The sequence below is a fragment of the Alnus glutinosa genome, chromosome 9, assembly GCF_958979055.1.
Source record: "Alnus glutinosa chromosome 9, dhAlnGlut1.1, whole genome shotgun sequence".
NCBI lineage: Eukaryota > Viridiplantae > Streptophyta > Magnoliopsida > Fagales > Betulaceae > Alnus > Alnus glutinosa.
In genome coordinates this window covers 28,907,830-28,934,875 of record NC_084894.1, presented here as the reverse complement: position 1 = coordinate 28,934,875, position 27,046 = coordinate 28,907,830, and the positions used below count along the sequence as shown (strand labels likewise).

Below are 27,046 nucleotides of genomic sequence, written 5' to 3'. Positions count from 1 at the left end.
TCTATAATTGAAAATATAAAATGGTATTGGCATTCTTTCAAGAAGTTTATAGTTTAAAGGCTAACAAAGAGTTTTAAGTTTTCTGATCAGATAGAGGTAGCTCCGAGCCTGCCTACCCCCTCGGAAATTTAGCCTCCCTTGCTTCCATAACCCATTAGTTGTTAAGGAGGATAATTATACTTTACTTCCATATCTAAAAATTGAACTTGAGCAAAAATAAGAAACTAAATAATTTCAAAGATGACAAAATTGTTCCAAACATTAAACAGAATATGAAAATCCACCAAACAACCATCTTGAAAAATCTTTAACACCTGATCCATTACAAAAGCAAAGAGCCACTTAAGGTGGTAACTGCTAAAACAGTAATCAAAACACAAATGCCGAGAATAGTATTATCCAAATATTAAGCAATAGCATCCAAAAATGCTCTTCCAGGTTGACGCCTAGCCAAAGGTCCATGGCATCCAAGAAGCTGCAAGATTTGAAAAAATTCTCGTTGGTTTGAGTACCATGATATTTACAAATATCGAAATTAACTTGGTCTGAATACCATGTCAACAAAACTCAATTTTTCTAGTAAAAAATAGATGCAGTGATTTCATCAGCAAAGACAAACCTTGGCATTGACACCATCTGGCACAATTCGGTTCTCTGATTTGAACCTCTGATAATCAGTTCGGCTGAACTTTGTGAAACCCCTGAAAATACCACCATATAAAGAATAAGGTATAACTGTGGAGTTCTATGGCAGCAAAGTGGGTGTTGATTAAGCTATCTGATGAGAGAGAAAGAGACCATCTACTTGCATAGCAATTTTATATTACCAAACACTAGAGGATTCGTGACATTATGATATTAAGAAAAAAATGTACTTTACTACTCCTAGGAACAGGCCTATACAGTCGCCAATAAAGGCTTGATCAAAAGAAGAACGAAATTGGGCAAGTGCAAAAAATAAATAAATAAAAAATCTATTACTGTAAACTACAGCCTATAAAATAAAACACGACATTTATCTAGGTGATCAAAGTGACATAATTCCACAAGTCCAAAAGGACCCGATAAAGGCACTTAAATAATGACTATTCAAAAAAAAAAAATGAATATACATACCACTTCCTGCTGACAATGATCTTCTGACGGCCAGGAAACTTAAATTTGGCACGGCGTAGGGCCTCCTGTGCGTGATGGCTGTTGCTGTCCTTGCAACGAACAGACAGAAGAACTTGGCCAATGCTCACCCTCGCGCAAGTTCCCTGAGGTTTCCCAAAAGCACCCCTCATCCCAGTCTGAAGCCTATCAGCTCCAGCACATGAAAGCATCTTGTTGATACGCAGGACATGGAAAGGGTGCACCCTGACTCGCAAATGGAACGCATCTTTCCCAGCAAATTTGGCCATATATTTGTTGCAAGCAATACGTGCAGCCTCAAGAGCTTCACTCGAAACATTTTCCTTCTCCCATGACACCAAATGAACACAGAAAGGAAACTCATCCACTCCTTTCTTTTTCATTCCTACATCATAAATCCTGATCTTGGGGTCAGGTACACCACGGCAATACCGTGATTTTGGGTATGGCTTGTTCTTAATCTGACGATAACACCTGGCAGGTCCTGCAAGACAAAAATACATTAATACCAAAACGAGTGAAACAGGAAACCCCTGTTACCTTGCCAAACACAAGCTCCTAGAAAAAGTTTGAAACTCTAGAACCAATCAGATTTGAAAGCATGGCAATAATTCTATGAAGAATTAAAAAACATAACACTACTAAATATTTTTAAACTGTCATGCAGAGAAAACATATTGAACTGTTAAATAAGTGAAACAGGAATTGAGAAAGAAAATTACAAAAACGATGCTCAGAGTAGAAAGAAGCACAAAGAGCAGAAGCCCAACCCACATCACATAAATCCAATAATCTTACGGACCATAGATACTTGAGGTGAAAATAGGCACAAACAGCTGAAAACAGGTCCTTTCCTCCTATAAGGAATCCATGGACAATTTCTACTTCAGTAGACTTTTATTTAGATTTTCTTCCTTTACAACATACATATAATAAATAACTTCTGAGCAGAAATAATCTACTGTGTTCATTTTCAACAAAATTCATGTTTTAAAGTGATGAGAAAACTACATCCAAAAGTTTCCATTCTTTATCTATCCCTTGGAACTTATTACACTTTGAGAAACCATGTAAGGGCTATGCGCTGGGCAACTAAAAATTCTTTCACAGCCAATCATATGAACACAATTTTGCAGCATCAACAAAATTAAAAAGCCATTAAATTCATCAATTCAAATGGATTCCACAAAATCGCAACGACGATCCAACAACCCAGGCATCTCCACAAGTGAAAGAGCAAATAGAACCAAAGCTTAACGAAACATTGTTTGAGTTAACAACATAATAAGAAAAATGCAACCGAACAGATCTGTCTGTCAACAAATACATAAATCAACCATTTCCAACCAAAAATCGAGAGGGGAAGAGAGGAAACGTACTTCTCCCCATGGCGTGCGACTTCTCTGGCTCCCTCTGCGGCTGCAACCCAAAGAACCCTAAGGAATAAGAAGAGAAGAGGATGGGGTGGGGCGTTATATATAGAGACGTGGTGGTACCAAAATGAACCCTAATACGTGTGCGAGTGCGTCATGGGGTTAGCCCACCTTCGTCACGGTCCAATCCATAATTACTAGCCCAGCCCACAAAATCTTCACGGGTTGGTTACCTTCTTGGACCCGGCTCTTCTTTTAATTTTCTATGACAATTTTTTCTTTTCGTATCTCTTTCGGTCACACTGCTTTTGTGCATAAAAAAAAGGGTAGATTTATAATTATCTTATAACTTATTAATTAATACCTGTCAATACGTGATTAGAGAGTGTTAAAAAAAAAAATTAATGCCTTAAAAAAAATAAAAATAATAATTAATGGCTATCATAACTCAAAGTCACGTGCTGACACGTGTCAACCAGTTGTAAAAGAATTGTAAGTGTAGCATTACTTTTTGTGCATTACGACCGTGAAGAAAAATGTAAGGCTTACAATTATTTTAAAACGTTTTTACATGTGTTAGCATGTGATTTGAGGGTGTAAATTTTTTTTTTAGTAACTAACGTAATTTTAATCACGTACTAATACATATTAACAAGTTGTAAAAAAATTATAAAAAAGTTGAACGTGTAGCATTTGTGATACCCCTAAGTTGTGATTACCTAATAATAGGATTTTTTTTAGAATACTAATTAGGAATGAAATCTTTGGGTCAAGAACCATAATCAATGAAACATTTATTAATGGTCTTAGTAAAATATACTATCGGCCTAAGTTTATCTTTAGAGCAACAGCAACAAACACCCTAATAATTCATTCTCTTTCTTATATATACGAAAAATCTAAAAAAAAAAAACCCACAAAAAACCATCCAATCAGTTCTTATATTTTTCCTAAACTTTAGCACTGTAGCTACCCAATGCCTGATTAAAATCTCGCTCTCTCCCTGAGCTCAAGCCATCTTTACTTTAAGTTAGCTAGATTCTTCTAAGACCTTGTCTTCCTTTTCTTTTTAAGTACAATCCTCTGCTATTCGTCGTGAACGCTTCCAACTCCGAACTCCAAGATCTTAGCAATGGGGTTCTGGTGTAACAGAAGCCTCCCTTGCTAAGTACTTATAATCTCCATTCCTAAGACTGCAAAAGATCTTTTATTGTTCAATTGCAAGCCTTCACATGCCATGATATCCTCTATTGAAGAAATGATATTGATGGAGAGGTGAACAGTTTTGAGGACTATGTTTTGTTAAGACCAGCAACAGTTCAAGAAACGACATAAATGCAGAAAAATAAGATTTTCAAGTGGTTCCTTAAAGACAACTCCTCCATACTAAAACTCTTTCGATGTCATAATACATATACACTCTTATAGAGCATCTATTTTTATCTCATAAGGTTTCTTGAAAAACTGAATCCCAGTTGCCGCTAAAGTGTCCTCTATCTAGGCGGGATGCTTGAACTGTCTCCACTAAGAAGGTTGCTCCCAGATGCATCTGACCACATAGAAGAATTGTTCAGTCTAGAGGATGATGATGGTGAAGTCACTACTTTTTCAGCATCAATTCCCATGGGGTCTGCTATTTTGATGTCGGACTCGGGCATCATAAGCCATATACGTTCAAGTTCTCGGACCACCTCTGCCATTGAAGGTCGTGCATCTGCCTCATTTTGGCAACACTTGAGGGCCAAAGTTGCGAATATCACCAAACATTCAGAAGGACAAGATCCCATTCCCTCATCAATAACCGAAAAGATCTTACCAGATTGATATGCAACATTAACCTGAAATGGACGAAAACTATAGTAAATTACAGGACACTACTTTATTGGATAACATTTCCGCTAGTGTATCTAAAGAATTAAAATAATACAAAATGATCTTAAATTTATAAAAGATAAATACTAACTGTATGCAAGGAGTTCTGACTTTGGCTCAACTTAGTAAGGCACTTTTTTTATTTGCAAGGCATGCTTTTACTTGAATCTAATACATAAGAGGTCAATTGTGTGGCTAGGTCTCACTCAAGAGTAGAGTCGAAGATTATCAAGAAAACATTAACTGTCTACACTGATTTATTAAAATTAAAACTGAAACTTGAGGAGATCTCTCTTGACTATAATACACAAGGTAAAAAATGACATGGCAGGAGGAAGAGAGACAAAGAGACAGACTAAAAGTTGTTTTCATTATTCTTGAACAACAATGTAACACTAAAAGCATGAAAATCCTTTCTAGTCCAATCAGCTCAAGATAGTATTGCCCCCCCCTCCCCCCCCCTCGCGGGGGGCACCCAGTAAAAGAAAAGAAAAAAATCTAAAAAGCTCTATAAAGAGTTTTACCTCTCTAACAATGTTTTTGCCATGTGTGATTGGCCGCATCCCAGTTAGGAGTTCGAGAAATACAACACCAAGACTATAAACATCACTTTTGTTTGTGAGATTATGAGTTAAGAAGTACTCCGGATCTAGGTAACCCTGCAAAGTTAATACAAAAATTGAGAGGAAAAAATAGATATCAATTATATCTCTTACAACATTTTATAAGTCTATTTCTTTCGGTTTGAGTTTTATTTACTTATTTTTAAAATATTTTTTTATGATAAGTAAAAAAAAAAAAAAAAAACTTAAAATTGAAACTCGTGAAGTCTATAATTCTTTTAGGTAAACATAAACTATAAAAGTCTTACTGGTGTCCCCTTTACAACAGTGGATATATGAGCAGGCACAATCCCTTCAATATCTGGAATTGGGGCAAGTCGCGAAAGTCCAAAATCGGCAACTTTTGCCGTATACCTAGAGTCCAATAATATGTTGCTGGCCTTGATATCCCGGTGAAATATTGGAGGGTTAGCTTCCGTATGTAAGTAGAGGATGCCCTTAGCTGATCCCAAGGAAATTCTCAATCTCATAGCAAAACTAAGAGGTTCTTTAGACTTGGCTGTATTATTACATATGTGAACCACCAATAAGCTCATTAGAATGCAATGCAGAATTTGAAAGGAAAAATTATTCTGTTCAGCTCCTTGAAAAGACTTTTTTTTTTTTTTTGGGGAGAGAGAGAGAGAGAAACTGTACTTTTGCAAATTATAGATTACAATTTTTCGCTTCCATTCATATGCAGTGATGAAAACACTCAGAATATATATATATATATTTTTTTAAAAAAAAAAATTAGTGAGATCAATAGAAGGAAAACTTAAAGGATAGATATAAGGTGTGTTAAATTATTGATTAATGACTAAAATTTATCACTTTTTATGAGCTTAAGCTTTTAAGACAAGTGATAATTAACATGGCATCAGAGTCAAAGCTCTTGAATTTGAACCTTGATTCCGTCATTCACCTCTCATTTCAATTAAATATTTCACGCGTTGGGCCTTACTAATTAAGGGGGAGTTTGATACCACACGTAAAGGAATGCTAGAATATAAAATAAATGATTAAATTCATATCTTCCTATCAGTTTAAGCTTTTGGGATAATTGTGTGATTTAACATAACAAAATGAAACCTTAAAGTACGGAAAAAAAAAAGTTGTAGTAAGATCAATAAAAAGAAAACTTAAAGGACGAATATAAGGTGTACCAGAAAGGTGATCTCTTAGAGTGCCATTTGACATAAAATCATAGACCAACATCTGCATGCACAACAATACTCACTTGAAGCTTTTGCCAAACAAAAATTTCAACAAATATTCAGCAACAAAGACCAAGAAAAACTAGGCCTTCTCTTGAAAGTGTAACAACTTTGCAAGAAAAAGAAATACTGCTCATGAAAAAGTGAAGAACTGTATTCTCCCAAGTTCATTGAAAGGAGACGTTTGTGCATTTTTTTAATAAAATAATCCTCAACTTACGAAGAACTACATGCCTTTTTCCATTATAACAAACCAGCAACTCATATATATGTAACATCTCTAGATTGGATATGATTTCTTTTATTGTTCGCAGTTATTCAAAAGCAGCTATATATGCGGTTTTAAATCTTTCTCTTTTTTTGCTCTTACAACTTTCATTATCTCTGGTTTTTACTGGAGTAGTTTCCTAAATTGATAAGAATCGTCTCCTCGTGGATTCTTTTTTTTTTTTTTTTTTTCCTGAGCATATGTCCTCATGGATTCAACAACAAGATTGATAGATAATCCAAATGTTCTATTTATTTTATTTTCACATAGAGGGATCCTACACACACCCAAATCCCCACAATCTGATGTGGAATGCCACATCAGATTTTTTTTTTTTTTTTTTTTTTTTGGTTTTCTTTTTCTTCTACGCCTCCTCCCTCCATCTTCCCTCTCCCTCCCACCTCCGGCCACCCATTCTGGCCCTTCCCCGGCCGATCTTGCCTGGGAAGGGCCGGATCCCGGCTAGTCGGCCATGTTCGGGCCTTTCTAGGCGGGAAAGGGCCGGATCCCGGCCGGGGAATGACCAGATCCCAGCCAGCCGATCGGGATCCGGCCGGCACTCTCCATCTTCGGCACTCTTTCCGTCTCCGTCTCCGCTTTCATTTGCCGATCGGAAGAGGGGAGAAGAAGAGCGAGAGAGAAGAAGGAGAGAGAGAGAGAGAGAGAGAGAGTTTTCATTTCAAAAAAGAAAAAAAAAAATCTGATGTGGAATTTTCACGTCAGGTTGTATAAAAATGGTTGTAAGAGTTTGGGTGTGAGTATAGCATTTTCCTTTCATATATATTCAGCTAGGATAAGGAAAAGCACCTGTTCACCACCTTCATCACAATATCCAATCAAAGACACAAGGTTTCTGTGATGTAACCTTGACAACAGTTCTATCTCTGTTAAGAACTCCTTTTCACCCTGTAAGGATCCCTCTTGTGCACGTTTTATGGCAACAACTGTACCATCAGCCAGAATGCCTTTATAAACCTTTCCATACCCTCCTTGGCCAACCTCAGAGGAGCTGTTAAAATTTTTTGTAGCCATAGCCATTTCTCTATAAGTGAAATCCTTCACACCATCAATTTTCATGAAGGCCTTGGATGCTGTATGTTAAATACAGGTTAAATGTTAATAATGAAAGCATAATGATAGAAGCTTCATATAAAGAGGCTGTGCCCATTGGTTTTAAAATAATTGAAAGATATATGCATCTATATTTCCATTCACACTTTCAAATTTCTGCGAAGACAAGTCTAAATACAGGCATGATGACAATGCACACAAAAAAAAAAAACTATAAGAATGTTACAGGCTGAGATTGAAGCTGAATAACGCTGATTCTTTTAAAAATATATATATATTTTTTTTATGATTTGAAGTCAACTGCATTGTTAACATAGTGGCTAACCGGTTGTCCTTTAAAAGATCTTTACTTCGCTTGAATAATATTTCAATCGTGTCTCTATCGGTTGCTATTTACTTGTATTTATAATCAAAAGGATTACAAGAGTTTGTTATGGGTATTACTTCTACCTACGGGAGCTACAGAGAGAGATATACTCTAACTCTGAGATGTACATTAGAGAGATATACCTAACTATGAGATATGCACGAGACAGATATACATAGATATAGATTTGAACTAAATCCTATTCTGTTGCAATTCCAGCTATGTCATCTCTTTATGTTTTGATAAAGAGATATTTGAAGTATTTGATTGTGTGATATTATCTTCTGTTGTTGATAAGAGTCCTTCAATACTTGGACTCTTGGATAAGAGTCCATGTGCTTTAACATTCTTCAACTTAGAGATGGTTTGAGCTAATATGCAACACTTTTCATTGAAGTTTCTCATCTCTTAATAATGTTTCCAATAATGGCGAGTCAAACTTGGCGGAAACTTTACCAACAACATTAGCTGAGATAGGGCTAACAAAGTGACAATTTTGGGCCAGGCTGAGCCTTTCTACCTTGGGTTAAGCTTGGGCAAGCATCAGCCAGCCTAATTGGCAGGCCTAATCAGGATGTATAATAGACACAACTATAGGCATAATGAAAAATCATGAAATATCTACCTAAACATCCTAAAATCATTGACATAAGATACTCACAATGACGTCTTCTAGAAACTGCATGGTACTTCCTCGTATGCGCTCTTACTATCAGGATAGAAACAATTGTAGACAATGCAACTGCTCCTGCAATGGTCCCCAATACTATGCCAACCAATGCACCTGTGCTTAAAGCAGACCTTGGAGGGGTGGTAATCCCTGTGACATTAGTGAGAACTATGAGCATAAACAAAATCACAACTATCTTAAGAATATCCACCTCATATATGAATACATGAAACAAGGTAAGATACGACCAAAGCATAGTTCATCTATGCATGGGGTCAAGCCATGAGTGACATATGGTGTGAGCTTAAAGCTGCCTTCTTGGTCAATATAGAACACAACTTAATTATCCAGCAAGCATAGAATCATGCTGAACTGAGCACTGCAGTTATTCACTTATGTGCTGGATCACATTAGTGCAACCATATCTACCATACCACTTAACATAGCTCTCAGTATGCTCAGTATGGTGAAAGCATTGAACTGCCTACAATTGAGGCCTATCTTCAACAAGATTAGGAAGCAAAAGAACGGGGCGGGGGGGATGGGGCATTACCGTATATGAACACAAACACAAGTAAGCACTACCACAATAAAACAGAGAATGACGCCACATGCCTAAGATTATCTTTTAAGAATAAATTATTTGAAGGTACAGGCCAAATAAATTAGAGAAAAAGTTGCAATATCTTCAAATGGTAAATAAGCATTAATTCCAACCTCAACAAGGCTCACTCAGAAAATATATCAAATAAGGGTTTTGGGACAAACCATCATTATAAACGTCAGTCAAGTTAAGAACTTCATAAGGTCCAAATGTGCCAGGATTATTAATTTTCCATGATATGAACATGTTCATAATTCGCCGAACCTCACTCCCATTGAAGATATGATCAGAATTCTTGACGTTTTCATCAAATACAGGAAATATTTTCAGGTACATTCTCAGTCGAGGTCCTTTTTCCCAAGAAAAGGAATCAATGTACAGTTGATGAAGAAATAATTCAAGTTTAGATGTCAAGAAGTTCTCAAATTCATATCTGTAGGGACGAAAATCTATGAATCCGGGACTTTTCAACCGATATCCAACAAGTAGAGGGGCAGCACAGGAACAAGGTTTATGAGATGTAGGCAAATATTCATAAGGGGGTGGGCACCCTGGACAATTAAAAATGGTATTTGTTGAACTCTGGCTGTTATTTTCATCGTCACTTTTAGATCCACAAAACTGGTCTAGGTTGGTATTAGAGCATACGGGATTCCCTTGAAGCCTGAAAGTAAACGATCAAATGGGTGAGATGATCATTATATCAATGCGCTGTGACTGTAACACTTCATGATTAAAACTACAAGGGGCACATGCATACTCTTTTACCTAGAAGTCATATTAATTTGAAGATGCATTTCATTATACATAAAGTTCTATATGAAACAAATTGGGAAGCAAGTATAGAAGCAAACCAGACAGTCACATTTGGAGGAACACTAGTGCTTCCTGTAATATTGGAAAGCTTATTATTCTGCAACTTCCTGTAATATCAAAGATCCACAAAATCACTTAGAAAATCTGGTATGAAATCCTTGCAAACTTATTAAGTCGACCCAGGAGGTTATAACTTTGACTTTTACAAAGAGCATGCTCCAATCAGAAAGAAAGGAATCAACTTATCTTGTACCAGTACAAGAAGAAGATGCTTGGGGAAATGTGAAAGCACACATGCACACTCACACAACCAGACGTAGACAGTTTAACCAAGGGAACAGTAACATTTTCGTTCAGGTCTTACACTTTAAGGCTTTCCATTCCGTTCAAAATCCGACTTTGCCAAATGGTGGATGGAACGGAACCACTCAATGAATTGTTCTCGATTGACCTGCCATGGGGAATAATTTACCAAATAAAGCCATTTAGTTTGTTAACACTTTAATTTATTGGCTGATATTAACTAGTAACTTAAAAATCTAATGGTTGAGATAAGTGGAACTCAACTTGAGATAAACATGAAATGATTTACAATAACTTTGAACCATAGAAATAAACACAAAACGATGAAACAGCACGTGGGAGCGTACTCACAATATCTGAAGAGGAGGGAGACCCGAAAAGTTGGAAGGAACCGTTCCAGTAAGATTGTTGTTGGATAAATAGCTGAGCATATTGTTCAAATAATAGATTTTCAAAGTCGAGGTAATTGTTGGTGTACATTATCTTAGAAAACTGAAAGACAAGTTTGAAAATATTTTGTAGTATCTGGAAATTAAATTTAAAAGAAAACGATAATAATGCATAGGACATGTCATTTGAAAGATGGAGAATCTTACATGGTTGTGATTTTCTTAGAAAGCCAATTTGGAGGTATGGATCCGTTTAGCTGATTTGAACTGAGATCTCTGGAATTTATATAAAGTAAAACATAATCTAAGTACGAGTAGCTGACTGAGATGTCTTCGACAATGTAAAAGAAAATTTTATTTATCCTGGTGCATTTATTTTTCTGATTTAAAAGCTTATACTTCATTATCATATAATGACATGACAAGGAAAACAAAACAAAGCAACTTACAGATAATAAAGGTTTGGTATTTGGCTCAAATCAGGAATAGGTCCATGCAAGCTACAGTTCCTAAGGCTCCTGGAACAACACAACAAAAAAAAAAAAATACTATAAATCTTGATATGAACATGTGAACATGTGAACATGCGAACATGCATACTTCTTGGTTGCCATCTTGCAAGAAAAGCTTCCAAGAACATGAAAGGTTTGTGATAGCTAATTAAGATAATATTGCTTCTGTACAACCCGCACAGATTATACAAAGTGACATGAATATCAAACAGCAAAGAATAAATCATAGAAAGTGACATGCCACCTTAGTTGGCTTAAGAACCTCCACATCTAAGTTAAGTAACATTCCAATTTCTATTCCTTTTTAATCGATGTCTTTGTGTAATTTATGCATTCTTGACAACAAAGTACCATTCTGCCTTTGTTATATTATTTTCATTTTGCTAGTATTTTCCACTTTGTTTTAGTTTTGCAGTCTAGGAGTAAAAAAAAATAAAAACAAAAAATGAAACCCTCCTATCATTTGGCCAAAAAATAAATAAACAAAGACCTCCGCCTCACACATCAAGGCTGGCACCCTGCTCTTCCTTTACTTTTGAAATACCTAGTTACAAACATAGGATAATAATATCCACTTACAACTTCAGCAATTTAGACATGTTGCTGTAAGAAGAGGGAATTGTTGTCCCATCAAAGTGATTGTTATCAAGTTGACTGCAAAACAAAGATACTGAACACATTAAGAAAGTTAACATAAGAGTACTTAAGTAAAATTTAGAAATCACAATCTAGTTCAAGTTGAGAAGCAAAGAAAAAAGACTACAGAGGTAACATCATTTATGTGATAAAACATATATGTATTTAGGTTCTAGGTACGAAAAACCCATACAGTATCTGTAAATTTGGCAGTTTGGAGAACTCCGGTGGAAGGTAACCTGATAAGTTGTTATTATCAACAAGGCTGCAGGTGCAGAATTGAATAGATCACTAATTCACAGATTGTACTGATGGATAGCATTATGAAATATCAATATGACCAATCACCAACTTACAAGTGAAGAAGTACTGGTAATTTAGATAGTTCAGGCGGAATTTGCCCACTAATTGAATTGTTGTTCATGTGACTGCTCACAAGGGGCAAAAGAAAAAAGAAAAAGATGAAAAAAGAGAGAGAGAAATAGAAGGATTAGTAATCTTAGAACTGATTTTAGAGAATATTGCATCGGAAAACCACTCACAAGTGCATCACTTTGTTCAAGTTTGAAAATGATATAGGTATTGGCCCTGATATGCGATTCTCGTCAATTTGTATTCTGTTCAAGTTTGCGAGAAAACCGAGCTCTTCAGGTAAAGAACCGGTTAATTTGTTTCCATTCAAAAGCCTGAAAACATGGAACATCACATTAAAAGACCAGGTATTCAGAACACTGCCAAACATATGAAGAAAATTAGTTCAGACACATATACAATCTCTTACGTTATTTAGAAATCAAAAGCTTGAATGAAAATGCATGAAATAGTAGCATATTTGTACTTCATAACGGTATCTCATGCAATAACAATACTGAGTATCAAACCTATCCAGCAAAAAATGTCTGTTCAACTTACAAGAGTTCCAAAGACGTAATATTGCCTATCTCCTTTGGTATACTCCCACTTATGTTGTTCCACATAAAATCCCTTTAACGGAGTAAAAAGAAAAATATATCAGTAGGATGAGTAAACCAAATGCCAATGTGGGGAGGAGAACAACAATTTTTGAAAAGATTGAGGAAAGAGGGATCCAGAAACTTCGATCCAGATAAAGATGTTGGCAGCACAAAAAGTAGCTTTCAGGTATGCTTTTGCTTACAATATTGTCATATTCGATATGCGGCCAAGCTGTGGTGATAAACTTCCTGACAGATTCATTTTTAGTAGATTCCTGCAGAAAAGAGGTCCATAGGAAAATTATTAAAGCACTTAATGCGAGTTCTTCTTCTTCATGGAAGCGCCCCACATGCAATTAATACCCAGTTTTATTAAATCTTGATAGTCTTATATCTGAACTTTGGACTAGCATAAATCTTATATAATGCTAGGCATGAGATGGTGATTGAGTCTGTAGGCAATATATTATATGATAAAGCATTACAAATTATTTTTCTGGACAAAAGAAAAGATCATGAACATTTATTTTCAAATTGATTTAAGACATGTTGCTGATCATTTCTAGCAAAATTCAGAAACATGTGGCTGACAGTGACAGACCTTATTCTAATGAAATGAATATAGCCACAATTGTCTGTAATCTTAAATGAATACAGAATAAAGGAAGTCTGTACCCTGGCACAACTAATATGAGCAGTATAGAAGTGGAACACTATACATATCATCATGCAAAGGTACAAAAAGCATAAAGAAAAGAAAAATTATTATAAGTTAAAGGAAGTGTGCAACATGATTCATCCTGATTATGCTACCCAATAGAAATAAAAATCAAGAAAGGTTAAAATCATACAATCGGTCAACATGTAGATAAACATCATCTGAAAATGTAGCAATGTGGCAGACAACCCCTGTCCAATTTGACGTACATGGGTCCCCTTGATCCCAATTATTCAGATTCTTATTTGGATCTATCAAACTTGTCTTGATGGCCCGCAATGCTGTCACTGCAAATTAATACAAATGTTAACCATAATTTCATCAACATGAACATTTAAAAAGTTCATAAGCTTTACTGGTCCTTGTGTATCTCTAGTTCTAGTCTCAGATTTCCACATTAAAGGAAAGCGAAGTTACTCTAAAAATATACATCAACAATGTTAGCAGACCCACGTTTGAGCATATACACTCAAATAATAACTACTGCTCAACTATATGCAACACTATTCACATCCCAGTAGAGGGAGGTGAATATTTGAATTTACAACAAAATCAGTGAAATCACTTGTTATAGGATTCATGAATACGTCAAACAGGTATCCATGTGCTGCGTGTGACCTCTAAACAAGCATCCCCTCAAGAATATGGTAGCCAAAAGGGGCAAACTGAATCAAAATCACCTTCTATAGGGTCGGTAATGAGATTTTGTGCTCCGATAAGTAGTGAAGACAACCAGCACAACCATGAAACAATAAATAATCCATACGTCCAAGCTCTTGACTGATGCATCCCAATAACGCTGGGAATTGTTGTAGTATCTGAGTACTCCACCTGATAACAGGAAATAAATATCAGAACTTACGCAATTGAATTCCAAAGCAATACAGTTGATCTGAAGAAAAAGCAATACTAGCTTATAACAATTTTTAAATAAAATGAGTGATCAAGACTTCAAACCAAGTAGAGCAAAAAGCTCCAACTACGAGGAAATCATGCAAACATTCCAAACTGCGAGCAAATCATGCAAATAAGGTTGACAGGAAAGGAAAACGGAGAAATCGATGTAGTATGGGAGCATTGAATAGTTGAAATTGTGTTAGAATGATCGAAGCTTACACTAGGGTTGAATATTAACTTGGGTTGCAAGGAACAACAAAGAAGAGTTTGAAATTGAGTACCGTGTGAACGGTGGAATCTTTCTTAGGATGACTTCGTCAATAACGCTCACGAATTCGTGGCTGATGCAGATGAGAGCCATCTTTTTCATTCGCTGGGTATTTGATCAAACAAAGAATCGTCAGCAACTTTGGAACGAGCTCTGTAAATAGAAATATATATTTATGTATTTCCATCAATTTTTAGAGCTGATAAAGAAGAAGTTCTCGGATGGCGATTTTGACTTTCTGATACCAATGTTAGAAGATATGAATGGCTAGAATATATAGAAAGTATAATATACTTTCTATATATTCTATATTTGATTGATATTGTAATATTTCATATTTATGGTATGTCGTAATCAAATATAAAATATATGGAAAGTATATTATACTTTCTATATATTCTAGCCCTTCATATCTTCTAACAGTTGGTTGCTGGTCCATGTTTCGAAGCATTGGCCGAATTCCGCAAGCGAAAAAGCCAGCCTTGCTTTTATTGCTGTCGAATCTCATCAATATACCTAATATGCAACTTTGTCCAAGCGAAAAAGCGAAAATGTCACTCTCCCTGTCTCTCTCACCATGACGATCTTTCTGAATCAACCCGTAAAAACCCTTTGATCTCAACCTGCAGAGTATCAATTGCAAGTGGACGTCCCGATTATGAATCAGCTTCCACCACGCGCTTCCAATCCCACCAGGTACGAAAATCTACATCTCTCTCTCTCTCTCTCTCTCTCTCTCTCTCGTGATTGCATGGCAAAGTTGATGAGTTTAGATGAAATTACTAACAAATTTAATCGTCTTTTTCCTTGTAGAAGATGAGCTTGTTTGGTGAAGTCAGGTCTAACCTTCCAAACTGCCAAAGGCTACAGTGGACGATGTTAGAAATAATCAACATATTATTTAATCTAACATGCGCAGCGGAAAACGAATAAACAAGATTCAGGCTTACCTCTAGCCATGTTTGCTCAAGCGTCTCCACGATCCATCTCAAGAACAAGAAAATATTATTTGGGGGATCTTCTAACCTATGCCTATGACTGTATTGCCCGTACTGATGGTGTACACAGGCTGTTTATTTATAGGCTAGGTCAGGGACCCTCAAATATGGTAAGTACCGTATTGTTCCTCCCATCAAGGAAACAATATTATTAATTGATTTTAAATCAATTAAACGATTCCATTACGGTAATCTAAATTAATTAAATTACCTAACCGTAATACCGTATATTATATTTATAATAAATATAATAAACACTGTATATGTGGCATATAGGCCATATATGGAGACAATATCTAACATTCTCCCACTTGGCCTTTATGACACATGACTTTATGGTATTAGGTTCCTTAGTTTGGCCAATCACTTATGGAATCCTCCCACTCAGATAAGAAACGTTTCACACGAATCATGGCGGTAAAACCATTATAAAATTAGGTCGTCCCTTCCATGTATCACGATGCAAAACACTCCTTACATGAGTACCTTATGGATAATCAAGCTTTATGAATGAACTTCCTATAAGTCATTCGGGTCCAACTTTATTTATCCTCATGGATAAAATAACAAAATGTGCACAAAATCTTTATTATTATAACTTTATGTCTATAGACCAAAAAGAGACAAACCAAGCAAAAATTGAATTAATGAGTCTCATATATTCCGCATGACTTTATTCTTTATTTACCGGTAAACTGCAAGTCATGGGATCCGCAATCATTAATTCAGTACTTATATGCTCAATAGACCCTTTATGTCTCTTAATGTTATCTCTCGTACTGAGATACTTGATGTCGATTTACTTCTGCTTCTACTCTTTATTCTTATAAAAGAAGATTATAGTAGAATTACCGCAGAATATCTTTACGGTCTAACTGTAAAATCGACAAGATTGAGACTTTCAACAAATGTCTCAACCATCATGCCTGTGTACTAAATTCATAGCACGCTAGACTTTTAGCTTTCTTGGTAGACGTAGCAACCATAGTCTGCACACTGCATCTTTAAGATATATGTCTCAATAAAAAGATATATACCCTAAAATAGACTTTCTACTATCTACACAATCAGCAAAACTCAAATCTGAACAACTAACCACCTTCAAATGGAAAGTGTATCCTTAGGTTAAGTTGTACTTCTTGGTTCCTTGCATATACCGCAAGACTTTATTTGCAGCACTTTATTGACTCAATATACTTATTGTCAGTCATATGGTTATGTATAATGCAGACTTTTAAAACTTTTCATCTGCCCTTATTCCAATACCTTTGGGACATTAATCTTTATTTAACTGGTCCCTCTTAATTGCTACTGAAGGTACATAATCCTTCATTCTAAATTTTCCCAAAACTTTTCAATGTAGGCCTTCCGAGACAATGTTAATATTCTTTATGTCTCTGTGAATCTCTATGTCAAAAGACATAAGAGGTTTCACCTAAATCCTTCATTTCAAAGTTTTGTGAATTTTATGTAGCAAACCTAAATCACCACTTGCAAAAATAATATCTACATATAGGACTAGAAAGATTACTGTACTCCCACTGACCTTAAGATATATATACTAATCAAGGTTTTCAATTACCTTGTAAAAAGTATATCATCGATGAGAGATCTATCATAGCCCATAAATAGAATTCTTTAATTTGCAAGCTTTCTGACTGTTATTTATAAAACCTTTTGATTGTTTCATGTAAACCTCGTCTTTAAGATCCCCATTCAGAAAAGTCGTTTTCGCATCCACTTGATGTAGCTCTAGATCAAAAATGAGCTACTAATGCTATGATCATCTTGATGAACCATCCTTAGACACTGGAGAGAATGTTTCACGATAATCAATGCCTTCCTTATGAGTAAAACCATTGGCTACGAGTCTAGCTAGACTGTTGAGCAATGGATTTAACTCTTACTTCATGGCACTGAATCTCAATGTGGAGTTTTCTCCACTCATAGCATGTGAAAACAAACATGGATCAGACTCTGGGAGATATACAACATGATCACTAAGACTTGTTGATCTCCTTATTCTATAGGATTTTCTTAATTCTACTTCCTCTGCATTTTTGCAATGGGAGAATAGACTTTTGAACCTGTTTTGTATGAGTTGGTTGTTCTAGAAATGATTGTGGCTCAGGATAATCAATCTGATTTTCCCTGAATACAATCAATCATCCTCTATGAGAAGGAGATTTGGCCAACTCTAGTGCTTACTCAAATTCCAATTTGTGTGAATGAGCACTCCCACTAGGTTCTGCATCCTCTAGAAATTTTACAATCAACAACTCTATAATCATATGAAGGATAATTAAACATTATAACCCCTTAAAGTTTACTAGATAGCTTATAAAGATCCGCTGGTTGTCCTTGAATCTAATTTTCTAAAGTGAGGATTATAAATCCTCTCTTTAGCAAGGCAACCCCATATGTGTAAATAATGTAAACAAGCTTCCATCTATTTCATATTTTAAAAGGTGTCATAAAGACAACCTTAGATGAAATCCTGTTTAACATATACACAACGGTCTTCAAAGCTTTACTCTATAAGGGTAATAGCAGATTAGTATTACTAATCATTTCCCCTTGGTGTGTACCTACCTTAATACTCTATGCCTATATTAGATCTAATGATCTTCACATTGTTTCTCTTCTTCTTCCTTATAGATATTGAAAGCATTCAATACCCCACCTTTAATATTTAGAAGATAGAGATACATAAACTTTATATGGTCATCACTAAAAGAGATCAAAATATCTCTGACCATTTAGGCAATGAGTATGAAAAGGTCAACACATTTCAATGTACATGATCTCAAGAATCTCAAAATGCTCTCTTTGGCACCTCTAGTGGTCTTGTTGGTATGCTTTCCCTTATGCAGCCCACACAAGAACCAAAGTCAGTGAATTACCGACTTTTATTTACTGTATGGAGATATATTTCAATCTCCAAAGCCATAACCAGAGCATTTTAAATTCTCAAAGACTCTACTTTACGTCAACATCAGTATGCAGAAATAAACAAATAATTTTGTTTCAAAAATTGGGATGTAGGTCAATTTTAAATAGACTTTAAATAAATCCCAACCAATATTCCACCAAAAATAAGAAAAATTTCAAGTTTAAAATAAAAATTGAAATTTTTCATAAGCCAAACTAGAAAATATATTTCAAAAGGATTATGGAATATAAATCATTTTTGAGGTCAAAATTATAACTGAATTTTAAAATTAACCTATAGATCCCAACAAGCTCAAATTATAAACACGTGTTATTCATTTTAAAAAAGACTTTGCATTTGTGTTGACAACATGAATTGTTAAACCATAATCAATCCACAATATATTTGAATGAGTCACTAAAAGAGATTCACGACATACTAGATATATGAGATTATCTTTATTTTAAGTCATTTCTTATACTTCATGCAATCTTTCTTTATATGCCCTTAATTTTCCTTATTTCATGAGAAATATGTATCTTGATTGCCATAATACTTTATTGGCACCTTATTCTCATGCTTTAAGTGTTGGACATGATTGCATTTATTGGTCCTTCCTTTGACATGAATAATCATGTGAACACTTTATAAATTCTCTCATATCCTTGAACACACATGGTTAGAAGTTTATTTACTAACCATTTATCCTTACGTGTGTTACAAGATAAAATTCTACACTTAGAAGAGAGAATTCAAAAAATTGAAATAGACCAATAATGACTTAAAAATCTCAATCTTTAGGGACTTAAGCTAAACTACAATATCCTTCATTCCCATAATGGAATTAGAAACGCTCAAATGAAAAAGTATATTAATCTTTTTCCAGTCAGAAAAATATTACCATAATGTATTGGAATATAAAACCACAAAAGTAGAGTAATAGGAATAGCTGCAATAACCCAAAATTAAAATAAATACTTTAATGCTATGAAGTAACTTTATTTTAAATTAGCCAATGCCAATTTAAATAGTAAATTTCAACCTACCTTTGGGCAAAGGTTGCATCACGCATGAAATTTACTCTTTATTGATAAGACTAATAAATTTAAATATTAATAAATAAAATTCTTCGTACCTTTGGGCAACCGAAAGAAATTTTACTTTTAATACTAAATTTGTTATCTCATTCTAATTAAGTCATAAAAGTAAAAACTTCCCTTTGGGGATAGGTAATTAAATTTATGAGTTAATTACAATACGATGTTAATTTTTCTATATGAAGTTCATGTGTACGATCCTTATGCAATTATTACAAAATTAGGATGCTTTGGCTCTCCCAAAATCATAATAATCACGCTGTAATTCATGAACATCTAATAAATCTTTATGAGGTTCATGCGTGTGATCCTGATGTAATTATCATACAAAAAATGGGATGCTTTGGCTCTCCCATAATTATTATGATAATTACGTGTGTGTAATCTTGATGCAATTGTCATTCAAAATTGGGATGCTGTGGCTCTCCCAAAATTATCATGATAATTGCTACTTCATTAACATCTAACAACTTTATAGATGTCCCCTTAATGGCCTTAGGAATATAACAAACCAATACTTAAATGGGGTAAACAGCATTTTCCAAGGTGCAAGCAGATGAGCTCCCAGGAAAGTGAGGGGGGTCACACCGGACACACTTAAATCCCAAGACTTTCCTTGCCAGAACTTTCCCCGACATTGCATTCTTAGATATTACTGTAAACACACCAGTATATATGGTATTGTTAATTATTCTTAGGTCTAGGCATCAAACAATTTATATTTAAACAATATAAATTTAAAATATATATTCCTCAATTCATGTATTAAATAAACAATAATTTTAATACACAGTACTGTAAATAATAAAGGGAATAAAACTTTAATATGAAGACATAATAAAACACATGGCCTAATGGTTTAGTAAGTGGCCAAGGCTCTTTACACCTGGTGAACCCAGGTTCTAAACACCATAAAGCTTAAATTCCCATTTTAAAAAGAACTTGATGGGTTACTGAAAAGGGTTGCTGTATTGGGCTGACCCAATTGGGTTAACCCACTTAATTTGGGTTGGGTATCTGTATTGGGCTACTATATTGGGTTGGGCTTTTGGGTCACAAGACTCCAAATGGGCTACTGTATTTGGCAATTAGGTCAACCCACTTAATCGGGTCAGGCCTCTGGGTCTATGTATAGTGCTGGCCCAAACTAGGTCAGCCCACTTAAATGGCCCAAAACTGCATGGGTTTTAAAAAACCCGACCCGAAAATATATCAAACCCAAAAACTTTAATGGGTCGAAACCCTACCCAGTCACCAACCAACCCGACCCGTAATGTTCCAGATGGGTTGAAAACCCTAAAAATGGAACCCTAGCCGCCACCCCTTTATGAAAATACCCATATCAAGATTACAACAACTCAAAATTAGGCAGTATATCACAATACACAGAATAGTGATAAAACAAAAAATAGTTATATCAAATTTATGGGTTTTCACAAACAGTACGTGAACAACAAATATTCACAAAATAATCGCTAATGCGTTTCTATCATGTCACAAAAGACGAAATATTGCTCAAACAATATTGACAAACAGAAGTGAACAATACCAAATAGAATATACTTGATTCAATATTGATAACCAATAAAAAATACTTGATTCAATATTGATAACGCATAGTAAAATTATATGCTGAGCAAAATAGCACAGAACCTGGCTCTGATACCACATGTTAGAAATAATCAACATATTATTTAATCTAACATGCGCAGCGGAAAACGAATAAACAAGATTCAGGCTTACCTCTAGCCATGTTTGCTCAAGCGTCTCCACGATCCATCTCAAGAACAAGAAAATATTATTTGGGGGATCTTCTAACCTATGCCTATGACTGTATTGCCCGTACTGATGGTGTACACAGGCTGTTTATTTATAGGCTAGGTCAGGGACCCTCAAATATGGTAAGTACCGTATTGTTCCTCCCATCAAGGAAACAATATTATTAATTGATTTTAAATCAATTAAACGATTCCATTACGGTAATCTAAATTAATTAAATTACCTAACCGTAATACCGTATATTATATTTATAATAAATATAATAAACACTGTATATGTGGCATATAGGCCATATATGGAGACAATATCTAACAGACGAACCTTCCAACTGCCAAAAGAATGAAGAAATATATTTAAATGAAGCAGATAAAAATTAGGGTTAAATACCTTATTTGTACCTGCGTTTTAAGCTTTTTTAAATTTAGTATTTGAGTTTTCATTTGTTTTATAGGTGATACCTGAGTTTATGGGTAAAAAATACTTTGGTACTTCTGTTACATTTTCGATCTAAATATTAACGATCTTTTATGTGTCAACCGTAACACTATATAAATAAAAAATTTAAAATTTAAAAATAAAAATCTTTAAAAATTATATATAAAAAAAAAATAATACAATTTAAAAAAATAAAATTGGCCGAACAGCGCTGTTGCCCTTGGGGGTGGTTCGGCCATCCCCAAGGGCCAAAACCCATCAAACAATTTTTATATAGTGCCACGTGTCAACCTCTGAGGTTGACACGTAGCAAACCGATAATATTAAAACGAAAAATGTAACAGAAGTATTAAAGTGGTTTTTACTCCTAAACTCAGGTATCACCTATGAAACAAACGAAAACTTAGATATTAAATTTAAAAAAGTCTAAAACTCATGTATCAATAAGGTATTTAACCCTAAAAATTATAGCATCTAGTTCAGATTTAATTTTGTTTTCTTGCTCCTTTCTCGTATAACACTTAAAAATTAAATCTGAACCCTTTAAAAAACTACAACCTAATTGTTGTAGTTTTATTTATTTATTTGGGTTAAATAGAAACTTGCCCCTTGTGGTTTGCCAACTTTATTTTTTGCCCCCTGAGTTTTACTTTTTATCATAGGTGGTACCTATAGTATGTGAAAAGACGGAAATGGTACTTCCGTCCATTTTTCCATCCAAAACTAATGTCTGACAATGTCTGTGAACACGTGTTAATTGGACGGTGCGACACTTGTCACCACGCCACATCAGATATGAAACATGAGCCACATAACTCACTCCATTGCCATGTCATTTAAAATTAGTTTCTCCGAAATTTTTCAAAAGAAAATTAAGAGCAGTGTAGTTAACTGTTTCGAATTGTTTCCGATCCCTTCTTCTTCCCAACTTCACGATTATTCCCAGCCCTAATTTCTCAAAGTTCGTCGACCTCCCCCCAAATCTCTTCCGTCCGTTGCAACGCCCCGTCCATTTCGGCCTCCCCAAGCTAAAGTTACAACGTTTAGGCCGGATCTGTTAAATCGGAGGCTTAGAAGCAGATTTCCGGTTATATTTCCCGGAACCCACTCGGCCATCCTTCCCGGAACCCACTCGGACATCCTTTGACGGAGTAGCAGCGAAAAAACAGTAGGTATTTCTGAGACCCAAAAGTTGTTTTTCATGATACTTTGTGTGAAGTTTCTTTGTGAGCTGCGGAAGGACTTGACCCAATAAGCTTTATATACATTTTTTGTCTTAGGGTTGGGCAAAACAATATTATATGAGTTTGGTTTAGTGGGCAAAGCATAAAGTCCCCAACTTTATGTAGGGTCTCCAATGCACTACGTTTTGTATGTTTTTATTGGTTGTAGCTTTTGGCATCTTCTGACATGTTGTTTTCGGTTGGTTGTTGGAATTACTGCATTATTTAGTTCTGTGTTTGAGTTGGGTGAGTAGTAATTTTTAGGTATTCGCATGTCATTGGTCCCCACTCTTTAGTGCTTATTCTGACAATGTGGGTGTACTTAACTGAGGTTCCACAGTGTAAGTGCAATTATAAAACATCTAATTGGTCCAATTTGTACATATGAGTTTCCAATTTGTACATATGAGTTTCCAATTTGTACATATGCACATCCACATATTCAATACTAAGCAAGACTTGTTAAATAATGATACCGTTATTATGGAATTATGTAGCATAAATTTGGGAAACTTGTACAAATAACGTAGAAGTTATAGGTAGTAGTTATGCTTTCTGTTATTATTTGTCGTAATATTGTTTCAAAAATTGTTATGCTATATAAATAATATGTTCAGAGTGACATGATGTAGGCTGTATACATAATATAAGATGTGATGTGTCCATTGTGTCTTGGCTATGCTCACAAGTGAATTTGTCACATCTCACAATGTGCACACATTCTATAACATATTATTAGATATGTGCACATTGACACTCCAGCCTAATACAGATATGCGACAATCTAGGCTTATTAAGTAGGCTTATGTGATATGATTTCTGTTTATTGAAAGAAGTAGCCTTATAAAGTATGTGCTTGGTTTGGTTGTGTATGTGAGTTTGATTTTTGTCATAATTGTGCAGAAATAGACCCAATATTTGATCTAGTCATTTGCCACTATGGGTCCCTGTCCGGACATAGGATGGAGTACATAGGAGGAGATTGTATGAAGGTTAATAGACTGGATGCAGACAAGTTCTGTTTTTGGGACCTTACAAATATCCTAGAGTCGTACATGGGGTACAGATACAATGAAATTCCGGCAATGTATTACAAGTTTGACGATGAAAGCAACAAAAATATAAACAGTCTTAATTCAAACCAAGATTTCTTGAAAATGATCAACGGGATCATAAAAGATGGCAAGATGAAATTGCATGTGTTTGTTGACCATGAAGAGGAGGAACTAGCTGAACCAGTCCCAATTGAAGTGGTGGCCCCAATGCTGCTTCTCTCTCAGACTCCATCAGAGGTGGAAATTCAGTATTCCGAAGAGGATTTGCCACAACACACATCACAACCTTCAATAGATGAGCCACGATCTGATGAGCCAGTAGAGTAAGCTGCTGTGTAGCCACCACAGCAGGCTGCCCGAAAGTCAACTTGGCAGCCTCGACGGCAAACTGCCAGGCAACCTCGGAAGTAGTCATTTCGGAAGCCTCCGCAACAGTCAGAACAGCAGCCTCAGGATGATGATGAGAAGGTTGATGAGGAATATCTTGAGATGAGTGACTTTGAGGTCACAGACGGCAAAGAAGAAGACATTTTTACAGAAAAATGAGATAATGTTATACGTGAAGTAAGAGAAGAAACAAACAAATGGTTTTGGACGTGGGACAAGGCATCTACATCAAAGGATGGAGGTGATCCAATAAATGACCCCGATGCAAAGTCTGATTATAGTGAAACATTTCACAGTATGGATAGTGAGGAGGAGGATGAAGGTGAGGGTCCTCGTAGACGAGTGAGGAGGTATCCCGAATGGAGGCCCAAGCAGGACCTGAAAGACATAATTACATTGACAGCAGGGTTGAAGTTCAGCAACGCCACTGAGTTCAAGGAAACGTTGGAAGTTTTTGCAATGCAAAATTCCTTTGACTATATGTACAAGCACAATGAGAAGATGCGGGTCTCCGCGGAGTGCAAGAAAAAATGTGACTGGAGAATACACGCAAGTTGGTCGAACTGTAGAAAATTTTTCCAGATCAAAACTTTTCAACTAGTTCATAATTGTGGCAGTCACCACGATAACAAGCGGACAACAGTTAGGTGGGCTGTTAATAGATATATAAACAGCTTTCGAGACCAAAGAAAGCTCAAACTGACAACTTTGAGGGAGATGATCCGGAGGGACTACCATGTTGAGTTCAAAATGTTGAGCTGTCATTGTGCAAAAAGAATGGCATTGGAGATATTGAATGGTATAGATGGTGAACAGTACAAGCACACCAAGGAGTATGCCAATGCATTACTGCAATGGAATCCGGGTTCCTCAGCGTTCATTCAGAGGGATGGAGTGTTCTTTCAAAGGATGTATGTTTTGTTGGCGGTCTGCAAGGAAGGTTTCTTGGCTGCCTGTAGGCCAATGATATGCGTAGATGCATGTTTTATGAAGGGGAAGTGGAGTGGTCAACTGAATGCAGCAGTTGCTCAGGATGCAAACGATGACATTTACCCGATAGCATATGCTATATACGAAGTTGAAACTAGGGACACATGGACCTGGTTCTTGAAAATACTTTTGGATGATATTGGGTATGATCGGGAGCATATGTGGTCGTTCATGTCCGTCCGTCAAAAGGTAATATTTAATGTACATTGACATGTGTTCTTAAACTTTTATTATCAAACATATTTTTACATGTTTGCTTTTAACATTATCAAACAGGGATTGGTTAATGCTTTAGAAGATTTGATGCCTGGCGCCGAGCACAGGTACTGTGTTAAACATCTGCATGCCAATATCAAGAGTAAAGGCTTTAAAGGGAAAGAGTTCAAAGATGCTCTCTGGGGTGCAGCAAGGGCTTCCAATGAAATACAATTCAAGTATTACCTCGAGGTGATTAAGGGTATGGACCAAAGCGCATACAACTACCTCGAGAAGATAAACCCTAAGATGTGGTCCCGCCATGCATTCTCCACTACAAGTTGCGGTGACATTTTACTAAACAACATTGCATAGAGCTTTAATGCATGGGTGTTGGAGGCTAGGGATCAGTCGATTCTATCTTGTATGGAGACAATAAAGAGGCAGTTGATGAACCGGTTTGATAAGAAGAGGGTTGGAGCAGCAACTTCAACCAAGGTGATTTGCCCTAAGATTATAAAGAAGCTTGACCGAAACAAGAAAGAGGCTGATGCTTACATATGTCACTGGAGTAATGGACTCCAGTATGAGGTTGATCATAGCCATGAGCCTAGGAGAGTTGTTAATCTTGAGGCAAGAACTTGTGGATGTGGCAGGTGGCAACTGAACGGTATTCCCTGCCCTCATACAATTTGTGCAATGTATAGAAATAGACGTCTCCCTGAAGATTACATCAGCAAATGGTACTTAAGGGATACGTATAGACTGTCATATGCCCCTAATATTAATCTAATGCCTATACCCAATGACTGGCCCATTGACCGTGATGTAGACCCTATAGAGCCACCGATTCTAAAGACACAATGCGGTAGGCCAAAAAAGCTCAGAAGAAGAGGAGATGATGAGACAGTTCCAGATGAAAATACATGGGTCACTCGAAAGGGGTATGATGTATTTTGTGGGAATTGTGGTAAAAAAGGCCATAATGCCAGAAGTTGCAAACAACCTAAAAACCCAAACAGAAAGAAGTATCTCAAAAGGGATAGGAGGAAGTCGAAGCCAACAGATGTGAGTTGGCTTTTTTTTGTTCAATAACATTATTATAATTTAATGTTATCTTGTATGTCGTTGAGGTGTTTGTGTTATCTTATATGTGTGACAGGGATCACCCTCGGGAACAGCAGCCAGTGTTGGTCAACAATCAGGGGACAACCCTCCTCAGGACAGTCCCCTTCAACCAACAGGCCTCAACCCTTAAAGTACAACTGAACCGCTCAGGCATAGA

The 27,046-nt window shown here is 35.9% G+C and overlaps 2 protein-coding genes across 5 annotated transcripts; both read right to left on the bottom strand.

Annotated features, from left to right (window-relative positions):
* Positions 1–206: 206 nt before the first annotated feature.
* Positions 207–2,629, bottom strand: LOC133878629 (large ribosomal subunit protein uL16). Its single transcript, XM_062317205.1, has 4 exons — positions 2,514–2,629; positions 1,117–1,618; positions 620–701; positions 207–475 (listed from the first exon to the last, which is right to left on the bottom strand). Exons 1-4 carry the CDS (start codon positions 2,521–2,523, stop codon positions 407–409), a joined length of 663 nt encoding a protein of 220 aa, XP_062173189.1. The 5' UTR covers positions 2,524–2,629; the 3' UTR covers positions 207–406.
* A 1,237-nt stretch (positions 2,630–3,866) lies between these two features.
* On the bottom strand, positions 3,867–14,896 carry LOC133877437 (probable LRR receptor-like serine/threonine-protein kinase At1g06840). Of its 4 annotated transcripts, none has more exons than XM_062315741.1 (21): positions 14,622–14,896; positions 14,186–14,336; positions 13,639–13,792; positions 12,991–13,062; positions 12,747–12,818; positions 12,377–12,520; positions 12,191–12,262; positions 12,028–12,099; positions 11,778–11,852; positions 11,136–11,204; positions 10,894–10,962; positions 10,649–10,720; positions 10,359–10,445; positions 10,033–10,101; positions 9,343–9,842; positions 8,566–8,724; positions 7,274–7,557; positions 6,148–6,199; positions 5,251–5,501; positions 4,904–5,038; positions 3,867–4,345 (listed from the first exon to the last, which is right to left on the bottom strand). In XM_062315741.1, exons 2-21 carry the CDS (start codon positions 14,292–14,294, stop codon positions 4,001–4,003), a joined length of 2,862 nt encoding a protein of 953 aa, XP_062171725.1. In that variant the 5' UTR covers positions 14,295–14,336; positions 14,622–14,896; the 3' UTR covers positions 3,867–4,000. The 4 variants fall into 4 exon arrangements, 3 of the variants coding, with proteins under 3 accessions (XP_062171725.1, XP_062171724.1, XP_062171723.1); XM_062315740.1 differs by having other exon boundaries at positions 14,684–14,896; XM_062315739.1 differs by lacking the exon at positions 14,622–14,896 and adding an exon at positions 14,463–14,613.
* Positions 14,897–27,046: the final 12,150 nt, after the last annotated feature.